Below are 12,874 nucleotides of genomic sequence, written 5' to 3'. Positions count from 1 at the left end.
CTACAACTTCCTTCACAAGCGGCTGTAACGGAATGGTTTTACTGCCCAATACTGGAGGACAGACTCTATCAGACCACATGTGACAGCATTATACACTACAAACAAACTTAAGCAACTTCAGCTGCATTCCTACTACTAACCTTTACTTCCAGACTACGTGATCAACACAAAATGACATACCCACAAAAGTACATTTTCATTTGTTCTAGTTTTAGACTCAAGAAAATTGTAACGTTACCACCACAGGAGGCTGTGTGGGGAGCAGCGCAGGTCTGTGGTCCTTCATGCGGCCTCTCTCGCTGTTCTCTCTTCTCTGGTCCCCCATGCCACGACACATTAAAGGACCTCCTCTCCTTCCGCCCCGCCTTGAACCATAGCGGCCCTGCTTATGCTGGCGTTCTCTTTCTTCAAACTCAAGCAATGCAGCTTTGGCTTCTGCTGAAAGCTCTGTGTGAAAAGATGTGCACGTGTTAGAAACATTCAGAGCGGGAACAAGACTCGCAAGGAGAACACACAGAAGAAACACGTGACAATGAAACTCTGCAACAGCAAGTGCTTCCCCACAACAGGCAACTACATCGACAGGAGCAAGCACAGCACAGTGGCGAACCCAGCCCACTGGGAAGACCTGTTCGATGGGGGGCATGCTCTGCCGTGGAATACAAGTGCCTCCTGTGTACAAAGACTGGAACGTATTTTTATTTGGGACCACTAATGTGCTGAGGGAGCTGAAAAAAGGGGCTCCAGTCAAAGTTAGCCACTGCCCTTCAGCTGCCAGGCAGGTGCCATCATGTTGGCCGACAGCACAGCTCAGGACCCGCTCCCCGGTCCCACCCAGCACAGCTGTCCTAGTGAAACCAGCACAAGCACTGCTAAGACACAGGGACACAGACTCAGAAAAACACATACAACAGAACGGATTCCTGACTCTTCTGATCTTAAAACAAAACTATTAGTGAAAGCACTCCAAAGTCAAATAATTGCCGTTACGCCCCGGCCCACGTTGCTAGTAGTTAGAGTGCCAACCCTTGACACCTTGACCAGGTTAGATTCCCAGTCAAGGGGTCAAGAGCACGTACCTGGGTTGCAGTTTCACTCCCTGCCCTCCAGGGTTGGCGCACCTGTGGGCAACAACCCACCACTCCATGTGCATCTCTCTTTCACATCGATGTTTCTCTCTCGCCCTCTCTCCCTCGCTCCCTCCCTCTCTCTGTGAAAAAGCAATGGAAAAAATATCCTCATGTGAGGATTAACCAAAAATAAAAAAATAATTAACGTAATGTCATACAAAATGGAAAACATTTACTATTATCATTACGAATTTTTAGTTTTATAAAAAAAAGAAAAAATATATTTTCTGGGTGAAGAAAGGTTTATATGCATGCCTTCTGATGAGGAACCATACCAAATGAGAGCAAAATCTCATTAGAGAAAACCTATTAATGCAAACATTTGTGGGACAGCAGCAGGTGCTCACCTGACTGACCACACTTTAGAGCAGTGATTTTCAACCTTTCACATCTCCTGGCACATAGACTCTTAATTACTGAAATTCTGTGGCACACCAAAAAATATATTTTTTGCCAATATGACAAAAAAATAGGTATAATTTTGATTCATTCACACAATCATTGTTGTGTTGGCTGTTGTCATTTTTTTTATTTGACAGTCTAAGGAAAAAGAGGTCAGTGCCCTGACTAGTCAAGTATTGCATGTTTTTAAAAATCTTGCTGCTCACCCATGGTTGAAAATCGGGGCTTAAGGGATACGAAACACATAGACTCTGTTTCTAAGAAACTTCAGGTGGCATATTCTAAAGTCCTAAAAGGAAAAAAAACTGACTCAAATATGGTTCCTTTATTTCAAAATATTATCTGAGTTGTGACAATATATCTTACATTAATAAACGTGTCCTGAGAAGCATTCTTACGCCTTCTTCCACAATGAAGAAATATTTACATTGTAAATATTACCAGTTTATCTCCTACCTTAGGAATCCATAGTCATCTCTAAACTCTTCCAAAATCTCTAAGCCACACTTCATTCCCTTGAAATGGTTTCTATGGTAACCCCTCCCCTTCAAATGAATCGCAGCCCCATTCGAAGGAATATTTAATCTCTTCTTAACAAGCACAGACTTTTACTCTAATCTTGACTACATGATTGGTTCACATACACATTTTATGCGGTGAATCAGCAATTATTTTTCTAGTGGTTCTAAGTGTCAAGATTAATTTCACTATCCCCAGTAATAAAATGGTTTCAAATGACATCTTTAATCAGCAAGTAAAAATGCTTTCCTCCAATTGAGACAAGCTGTCACAAAAGGTCACCAAAATATGACAGGATGGAAATTACATTTGTATCTTCAACTGAAATGTTAATTTTCCTTTAAGTGTTTTCTGTACTATGTCCAGATTTTAAAGGAGAGATATAACTCAATGTAACAAGTTTTACACTGCATTGTCCCTTTCTAAAATGTGCTTAAGAAAAACGTATTTACATACAAATAATTGTATGATTGGACTAATACATAATTAATAAGTATTTATAGAATACACAGTTTATTTGGCAAAATAAAAACAACACACGATAATCTGGTTTTTTACACGATAACTGACCAGGAAATGCGCACAAAGCCTGCAAACACAGGATCTGTGTAGCTGCAGGGCAGTGTGCTGGCACCAGAGACCTGGAACTGCTGAGACCAGATGGAACACTGCCCCACAGATCCTGTGCCATAAAAAGATTAACTGAGGATACAATTTAAAAGAGAACATCATGAATTACAAGAGCTTTAGGCTGAAGCAATAAAGCAAATTAAACATAATAAATGTGCCAGTGAAGCTTAGAATATCATAAAATCTAAGTGCCTACTCATAGATAATTTTTTTAAAGCCTAACTAAAATAAATGTAGTCTTTCCTTCATTGCTTGCACGGCTTCAAAGAGAATCCAGGTCCACTTCCTAGGCCAAAACAGCAGGCAGCTTGGAGCTTCTGTGCTGACACGTCAGGAAACTGGTTAAGGACACCCACATTTTAGCGATGGCTTCCGGCATTACCACTCAAAATAAGCCATTCCTTACACATATGTTCTAGAAACAGAAACCCTTCTTGTCTGGGTTCCACAGAAGAAGCCCTAAAGCATCTTTGTGTGTGACAAATGAATTTATCTACCAAGTATGAAGTTTTGCACCATTCCTAGGAAAACTGAGAAACACACATTTTCAGTAATGTTTAATTCCCAGAATCCTGGATGAGGGGAAAAAGCTCACTACTTAAGATCTTACCCTAACTAAAAACCCAAAAGTCAAATTCTTATTCAATCTGAATTCAAAATACGAAATCACCAACTCTGTACTGGGCTCTATACCTGCCAAGCCTGTCAGATATTGCTAATCTTCATTTTTAAGACTGGCATCATATATTTGAGTGTGAAAATGATTGAATGTGGCCAAAACGCCCTTCTAAATCCTGAAGAAAACTACTATTACACATGCAGACTAAAGGCTCAGAAATGGGGGCACCAGAGCCTCATTTCATTCTTCTTTTTAAAGTGTGGGGTATTCTCAATATTAATCAATGATTTCACAAAATAATTATTTGTATTAAAAATGCTAAAAGACATCATTTGACAACAAAAAAAATATACCATATGAAATGATATATGTATTCTGGTAGCAAGATATTAAAACTAAAACCCATTACGAAGAGTAGGTAAATAGCTTTATCAATCAAATAACTGCGAGTATTTCTACACAAAACATGAAATTACTGTTTCCATCGCCACAAGCACCCAGAGGAGCTGTGAAGTAATTTCTAGTTTATCAAATACTGCAGCAGCCTCTCTCAGTATCTTTCTTATAAATAAAACTAACCTTTTGTTTGGGGAACGGGAGTGTTCAGGTAATAAGGGAGCTCACTGTTTTTAGGAAACCAATCTTTAAATGGACAGAAAAATCCTACTTGTGCTGAAAACAGTCCTAACTTTTCAGTTTCTGGAAAATGTATGTTTCCTAGGTTAGGGCTCACAAACACAGAGCCAAAAAAGATACTTTCAAGCCCCATTTTCATTTGTCCTATTATCCAACCAATCATTCTGCACCAATGCATTTAAAGCCCTTTTTTAAGTTGAAAGAATGATAAAAAGTCAAATTGTTTATGCTTAAGCCTCAATGCCTCTAAGGACCTCAGACCCTCTCCACAACATGTAAAAGGGCCAACTTTCCCACCACTAATTCCTTCCAGCCTCTGGCCTCAGGATGGCATGACTATAAAGCTGCCAGATGCCTTGAAAAGGAAAAAAAGATTCTACACAAATTCTGCAATAAAGGAAGTACAAATGATACTGAAAAGAACAAAGTGAGGCAAAGTTCCTGATAAAAAAGAGAAGCAGGAATAAAACAAACACAAAGTATGAACACAGACAAGCTGGACATCTCACCATTGCCAGGCCTGGGTCAAGGTAAAGTGGACAGGGACAAGATGACCCAGCTGAGGACCAGGGGCTGTGCAACGGCAGCCAGGGTCAGGGGAGAGTGACCCATGAAATTCACCATGGCCTAAAGCAGTGGTTCTCAACCTTTTTAATGTCGCGACCTTTAATACAGTTCCTCATGTTGTGGGGACCCCCAACCATAAATTATTTTCGTTGCTACTTCATAACTGTAATTTTGTTACTGTTAATGAATCGTAATGTAAATATCTGTGTTTTCCGATGGTCTTAGGCGACCCTGCTAGCGGTTCTCAACCTGTGGGTCGCGACCCGACCCACAGGTTGAGAACCGCTGCTGTAGAGAACCGCCTGCAGACTGAAGGGTCCCGGGTTCGATTCTGGTCAAGGGCATGTACCTTGGTTGCGGGCACATCCCCAGTAGGAGGTGTGCAGGAGGCAGCTGATTGATGTTTCTCTCTCATCAATGTTTCTAACTCTCTCTCCCTCTCCCTTCCTCTCTGTAAAAAATCAATAAAATACATTTTAAAAAAAAAAGAAAGAAAATAATTTTATGGTTGGGGGTCACCACAACATGAGGAACTGTATTAAAGGGTCACGGCATTAAAAAGGTTGAGAACCACTGGAAAGGGAGCTGGCTGCAGAGGGAAAGGTTCCCCCATTCTTAATGGCAACTATCAAGTGATTTCACAGCCTTAGCACATGCAGCTACCACAGTTATGACTGGATATATCTGGTTCCCCAATTAATGCAACAAAGCCAATCCCAGCTAACAAAGCCACAGAAACCGGATAATTCACAACCACCTGCCCCAACACGGGCACCCTCCAACATGGCAACTAGGCCATTTCCCTACTGAGCACTGCCCAGTGCCCTCTAGTGTTCTGCCAAGGGTGCCACCTCGCCCTTGTCCATTATCCCAGCCCAAGCCTGAGCTGTGTGCTCCAGCAGGCTTGCTCTGTAACGCTACCATCCTCCTGCTGAGGGTACTTTTGCTTTTTCCCATGTGCTTCATCTCCTTTTACCCAAGGCCAACTTCAAATCTTTTCTTAGAAATTTACACTGTCCTAGACTGACAACTTTATACCTTAACTTGAGAAAAGTCTAAGGAAATCTTGGGCCAAAAGGTAGAGATGGAAAAAACTGTTAGGGGGAGAAGTAGAGACCGGTACGATTCTAGAACAATCTCTCCACAAAGTTCATTAGTAAAGTAGCATGACATGACTGGCTCATGGCTATTAACTCGTGCAACTTGGGGACTTAAGTGTCCTCACATAGAATTCATATCTGCTCATGTTTATAACTGAAAATGGCTACAAATCATGGGTGTGTTTTTTGTTTGTTTGTTTGTTTGTTTTGTGTGTGTGTGTGTTTAAATATATTTTATTGATTTTTTACAGAGAGGAAGGGAGAAGGATAGAGAGTTAAAAACATCGATGAGAGAGAAACACCGAACACCGGGGATGTGCCTACAACCAAGGTACATGCCCTTGACTGAAATCGAACCTGGTTTTAAGAAGTAATAAAGGTAGTAACTAAGGGTTAGTTTCTTGACTGTTATTCTGACCAAGACCAGAGAGCAGGTACAACCCTCTAGCCTTCCATCTCCCCATCCTCCTCCTCGGAATATGATACAATATCCCAGCGGTTCTCAAAGTGCGGTCAGAGCAGCATCACCTGGGAACGCATCAGAAATGCACCTGTGTTGGGCTCTACCCTACATGCTGGGAGTGGGTCCTGGAATCTGTGTTAACAAGCCTTCTAGGTGACTTGCTCACTCATATTTGAGAACCACTGCTTTATTCTCTGCAACAGACACTGGAAGGAACTGTGGGAAGGCTCTCTGCTGATCAGCAACAGCCTACTATCAATCTTTAAGTTGCAAGACTTGCTCAGAATGACGGTCAATTGATTGTGTCTACACAAGTCATCTTGTGTTTTTACGGAATGAGTTTTATAGCACCGTAGCTCGGCTCCGTCTTCACACAGACCACCCACCTCTGATGGCATGCATAATAATCTATAAAGTCAACATTTCTTTACCTATTTGATTAATCGTAATAGTACTATGGAGGAAGCTGAAATGGGAATGAGGAAAGATGGGAGACAGCCAAAAAGAGTTACCCAAAGTTTCTGGAATGTTCCTTCTCTCTCGAGTTACGTCTGAGAGCCTAATAATTGTTCCTTCTTTCCTTTCAGTTTTGAAACGCAATCTTCCAGATTCTTCATCCTCATCATCTTCTTCATCTGATTCTTCTTTTATTTCCTTCTGCATTTCCAAAGTCTCCATACTCCCCTACATTGCAGACACACAAAACAAAGGGGAAAGTGAGTTCACCTTTTGAATTAAAATTGAAGAATATAAGTTTTTTATATTTAAGATGTAAAATGTCCTATTATGAGGCAATGTGAGAAAATAATCTCAAACATTAAAAATTAACTTAATGTTAGAAAAAGATTATATTCCTACATGTTGCTAATTACACTTCAGAGAGAAGAAACATAAATTCCAACAACCCCTTAGGACCTGGAGTCTGATCCAGATTCTAACAGGGTCCAATGTATTAACTAAGCTAACACTGGCGTTCCATGGGCCCCCTCACTAGCATGTGACTCACCTGTTACTTACCTCAGATGACAGTACACTCCTTCCTTACACAGGCTGGGTGTGTCCTGTAATTGCTGACCCAGCCCCTTGAATGTCTGCTGCCCCTAAGGCTCCCCATCTGCTAGAGAGTTGGTTAGTTTGCAACCCCCAAAGTCTGCCCTTCATCACTCCCCTTCTGCTCGATGCCTGTCTGCAGCTGGCCACCACCACCTAAGCTCCAAATCAGCAGGACTGGTCTTTTTCCTCAGTCACTGCTTCTCACTAAAACCAGCTTGTACCTTATATTCCATTACATCACTATTCCTACAAAAACTCTGCCTGATCTAGCCACAAAAACTAAATATTTCTCGTCATCAACAATTCTCAATGCCCATTTCAGTCATGTTCCTTTTGACACCAATCGCTTTTCACCTCATATTAAGTCTTAGTGACCTACTGTTAGATACATACTTAGTGCTAGGTTCATTTAAATACTTTTTATAAACTTAAAAAAGTATATTTTTTATTTTCATAACTCATAATATTTATAACAGAATGAAAAATGAACTGCTTCACTGGCAAGTGCACAAGAATAATATTAAACTAGCAATATAATCATTTTGCATTCTTTCCCCAACATTTTCTGTGCAAGAAGATCAGCTACAAATGTACATACTCATTGCTATAAATCCTACAAGTAGAGGCACATCTTCAGGAGCACAAACGCCTGAAAATAGAATGATGAAGGTAAACTGTAACTTTATTTTAGGCCTAATGATTGCAATACCACCTTTTGGTATTCTATTCACAATACTACAGGGCTTTAAAGTACTAAAATCTTGACATTTTGTTGGTCTGATAGCATTATTTCTCTCTTACTCGATAGCTGAAACCAAAATGAGTGACATATGAGATGGATACAGCTAGGTGTGTGCTGCACTACTCTCAAACTGAACGCTGGTGAGCTCAATCTCCACCTCCATCCACAATGTTCCAATTTATAACTTTTTAAATGTTTGTATTGATTTCTTTATTAGAGAGAGAGGAAGGGAGAGAGATCGAGAGATAGAAACATCAATGAGACGGAAACATCATGGATTGGCTGCCTTCTGCACACACCCTTATTAGGAATCGAGCCTGCAACCAGGGCATATGCCCTGACCAGGAATTGAATCAGTGACCTCTTAGTTCATGGGTCAGGCTGGAAATGAAGGATTAAACTGTGTTTATTAACAGGCAGCATGATCATTCGTCTTTCCCCAATATTATTTAAACGTACAATGCAATCTTCATCAAAATCCAAATAAATTTTTAGTAGATATTGACAAGTCAATTACAGACTTTATTTGGAAATTCAAAGGTCCTAGAACAGCCCAAACAACCTTGAAAAGGAGAACAAAATTGGTGGATTTACATTAACTGATGTCATGTCAAAGTAATCAGTACATGAAGTATTGGCAATGAAATAAAAAAAGAGATTCCAGAAAGAGATTCTAATTTAAATGGTTAACTGATACTCAACAGAAGCACTAAGGCAATTAATTCAATGGGAAATCAAAGTCTTTACAACAAATAATGGTGCAATGACTAATAAACATAGAGGAAAATAATGAATCTCATACCACACACACATTTCTTAGTTGAGATAGATCAGGGACCTAAGCTAAAAACAGCTAATACTATTAAAGCTTCCAGAAGAAATCATAGGCTATAACCTTTGCAACTTTGGGGTAGGCAAAGATATCTTGGGTCACAAAATTAGTGTTCATTAAAATAAAAATTTTCTGCCCGGCCGGTGTGGCTCAGCAGTTAAGCACTGATCTAGAAACCAAGAGGTCACCGATTCGATTCCTGATCAGGGCACATGCCCAGGTTGTGGGCTCCACCCGGGGGAGGGGGGGGCATGCAGGAGACAGCCAATCAATGATGTTTCTCTTTCATCAATGTTTCTCTCTATCCCTCTCCCTTCCCCTCTTTAAAAAAACAATTTAAGACATACTGGTATTTAAAATAAAATAAATAAAACTTTTCTGCTCATGGTAAAATACCTTGAAAAAGATTAAAAAACAAGCCACAGGCTCAGAGATAATATTTATTATATATACACTGAGTGGCCAGATTATTATGATCTCTGAATGCATAATAATCTGGCCACTCAGTGTGTGTGCGTGTGTGCGTGTGTGCGTGTGTGTGTGTGTGTGTGTATTTTAGAGGCCCGGTGCATGAATTCGTGCATGGATGGGGTCCGGCCAGCCTGGCCAGGGGGAGGGGATATGGGCAGTTGGCCGGCCTGCCTGCTGGTCGAACTCCTGGTCGAGGGGACAATTTGCATATTAGCCTTTTATTATATAGGATATACACTGAGTGGCCAATTATGCATTCAGAGATCACAATAATCTAGCCACTCAGTGTGTGTGTGTGTGTGTGTGTGTGTGTGTATATATATATATACACACACATACACACACACACATATAATATTCATCATACACATACTAGAGGCCCGATGCACGAAAATTTGTGCAAGAGTAGGCCTTCCTTCCCCCGGCTGCCGAAACCGGCTTCCCTTCGGCACCCAGGACCTGGGCTTCCCTCCTCCAGACGCCAGCAGGCACCCGGGACCCAGGCTGGCTTTCCTCGGGCCCTGGCTTCATCAGGAAGGATGCCTGGAATGACATCCAGAATATGTCAGTTTAATTAGCATATTACCCTTTTATTATTATAGAGCATATTACCCTTTTTTATTATTGACTAGAGGCCCAGTACATGATTGAATCATGCACGTGTAGGGTCCCCTACACGCTTTCGCTTTTCGCGGTGGACCTGGGTGCCTGTCTGCTGGTGCACCAGGCCTTTCAGAAGCCTCCGGTTCGGCGGAGGCTTCTGAAAAACGTGGTGCCGGAGCAGACAGGCACCCAGCTCCACCGCTTTTGATGGTCCGCAGCCGCTGAGGGGGGCTACCCTGCTGTTGAGAGGCGCAGGGGGTGGGACTCCCGCCCCCTGCGCCTCTCAACGGCCGCTGAAGGGGGCTGCCGCGGACACCTGGCTACCCTGCCGTTAAGAGGCGCAGCTGGGTGTCCACGGCAGGCCCTCTCAGCGGCCGCGGATCTGGCCGTTGAGAGGCATAGGGGGCGGGAGTCCCGCCCCCTGATCCTCTCAACAGCAGGGTAGCCCCCCTCAGTGGCAGGGGATCCGTGCCTCTCAATGGCCGGATAGGCCACCCCGAGTCCCGCCCCCCAGCCTCCTGCTGCCCAATCGTGGGTGTAGCGGAGTGATGGTAATTTACATGTTACTCTATTATTAGATAGGATTATTATATATATATATATATATATATATCTGCCAATGGACTTACATTAGAATATATACATATCCATCTATCTAGAATATAGACAGTATGTAGATATAATCTATACTGAAAATCTATAGATAATATACATGTATAAACAATACATATTTTTGTGTAGACTATATAAACTATGTATAGCATATATAGACAAAAATTTTAAAGACAACCTACTTTTTAAAAAGAGACTAAAAATGGATGCAAAGAAGATATATAAGTCCAGCACATGGAAAGGTACAAATCATCATTAGTTATCAGAGAACTACAAACTCAGACCATGATTACAATCCCACTGGAAATACTAAATGAACAAGATTAACAATAGCAAATGATGGAGAACAACTGAGATCTCATACAGGACTGGTGGGAGTACAGAATGATACAACCACTTTGGAAAACCATTTGGTGATTCTGTATAGAATTAAGCATAACCCTACCCTGTCCCAGTAATTCCACTCCTAGTTAATATCAAGTGAAAAGAAAAGATACAGCCGCAACAGGAAATGGAAACACCCCAAGTATCTATCATCAGGATAAATGAACAGTACTGTGCCCATCACCGAATGTAAATGTTATCACAACTGAAAAAGTCAATATTTAAACAGTGCAAAGATTTTTTTAAAGCTTCTCTCATCTCTTCCTTTATATGTGCCAAAACTAAAATAGCAACCTTTTAAACCATTTTTTATGACAACAGCACAACTGGCACTGATGTGGCCATATAATTTAAAAAACTGATCATCGTCATAATTACATCTTTCTAATTTGTTTTCGGTATAATGATTACTTTGTATTAACCAATCAAGAACACTCATTAAGTAAAAGGAGCAACCTAAAAGAGGCTTTTAAAATGAAATTACTTTTGAGTTCCATAACTCAGATTCTAATATGTACTTAAACACAACTCCAGAGATCAAGTCATCTGAAAGGCAGGACGCTCTCTACTGTTTGAAGCAACCCGGAGCCTTGCGCACTGCCAGGCAACACAAGCCAAGTACTGTTGGTTCATCAACACCCTGCAGGCATTTAAGAAAATGGGTCAAAAACTAGGAAGACACCTATAAGTGGCAAATTAAAGCCGATGATCCTCCCAGAGGACTTTGTAACTTAGACTTCTAAAAAAGATAGAATGACAGTCCTCCAAAAGCAAAGCCCTCCAAAAGATGCTGAAACGGCACAGGACACCAACACCTCCTGAGCACCTGAACAGGACCAGGCCCAAGTGCTCAATAATGGTCCTTCTGCCTGCCTGACAGTCAGTGATTCCACTCTAAGAAAACAAGCCAGCAAATCCCTGCTTCCAAGGGCTGGTGAAAGTCCTGAGAGCAAAAAGTGTTAGTACAAGGAATTGTCCATCAACACAAAAACGAGCAACATGAACAAAGTAAACCAACAATCAAGGACAAAAGGCTGAGAAAGTAAATGTATGCTGACTGTCCTAACAGGTGGTATAAAAAGACAAACTATTTCATCTGGATTGGATTTTACTTTCTGCTCTATAAACAGATTCATATTGAAAATGACTCAAGTGTTTTATATGAGAGTTACAGCAACTAGGAATCCCAGGAGTGAAACAAATGCAGTATAGTTAGTTCTGTGCCTTCCAAATTAAAGGGTCAAGGTTTTAACCACCCTGTATTTCCATGTTGATAAAAGTTATTCTCACAGCAAAAACATTTAAAAATATTTGGTGTACAAAGCATAATATCCCCACCGTCTAGAGAAGGCGTCCTCAAACTACGGCCCGCGGGCCACATGCAGGTGTTTTTGCCGTTTTGTTTTTTTACTTAAAAATAAGATATGTGCAGTGTGTATAGGAATTTGTTCATAGTTTTTTTTAAACTATAGTCCGGCCCTCCAACAGTCTGAGGGACAGTGAACTGGCCCCCCGTTTAAAAAGTATGAGGACCCCTGGTCTAGAGGCAATCACTTTTTTGTCTTTATCCACATAGATGGTTTTTGAGTCACACATATACCTACGCAGTTAGGGGGAACTTAAGGGGAGAATTCTGTTATCTTGTTCTTCTCATCTGACATGTCATGAGCCTCCTTCCATGTCCAACAGAGAGGTGCCCTACAGTGCCTCTAAGGTAAGGCCACCATTTACCTGACGCTCTCGAAAAATTTACATGGTTCCATTTATCCTCAAGGCTGCAAACAAATACCTGCTGTGATCTTTAAACACATCCGAAATGAACTCTTTCGAATGAGTTCGTCAAAGTGGATGAAACCCCGGATTCTAAGGCTTTTGATACTGTCAAGAACAGTGAAAGGTCTGAGACTTTTACCCTCTTGCAGTCTAGTGAGGCAGCCTGCCACTGTTTTGTAGGTGCTGTGAGAAGACATGAGACTCCTGGTCAGAGATTAGGACAATTTACTTTTAACAACAGCAGTGGCATTTGGGCCAGCTTCCTGAGCCCAAATTCCCTCCGGACCACGTGCAGAGGAGGACTGGGTAATCCTGCACACAGGGGACCCTGAGTTGAG

At 41.4% G+C, this 12,874-nt stretch overlaps 1 protein-coding gene across 2 annotated transcripts in view; it reads right to left on the bottom strand.

The window, feature by feature from the left end:
* Positions 1-12,874, bottom strand: part of RBM33 (RNA binding motif protein 33) — a 111,295-nt gene that overhangs the window by 65,668 nt on the left and 32,753 nt on the right. For both annotated transcript variants that reach the window (XM_079786673.1, XM_079786672.1), the window contains exons 6-7: positions 6,579-6,750; positions 239-447 (exon numbers count right to left, since the gene is read on the bottom strand). In XM_079786673.1, the coding sequence (XP_079642799.1) occupies positions 239-447; positions 6,579-6,750 (381 nt within the window). The remainder of the gene's footprint in view (positions 1-238; positions 448-6,578; positions 6,751-12,874) is intronic.

Source organism: Cnephaeus nilssonii (genome assembly GCF_951640355.1).
Source record: "Cnephaeus nilssonii genome assembly, chromosome: 12".
Taxonomy (NCBI): domain Eukaryota; kingdom Metazoa; phylum Chordata; class Mammalia; order Chiroptera; family Vespertilionidae; genus Cnephaeus; species Cnephaeus nilssonii.
Note: the sequence above shows the minus strand (reverse complement) of the source record. Positions and strands in the feature narration are given on the sequence as shown.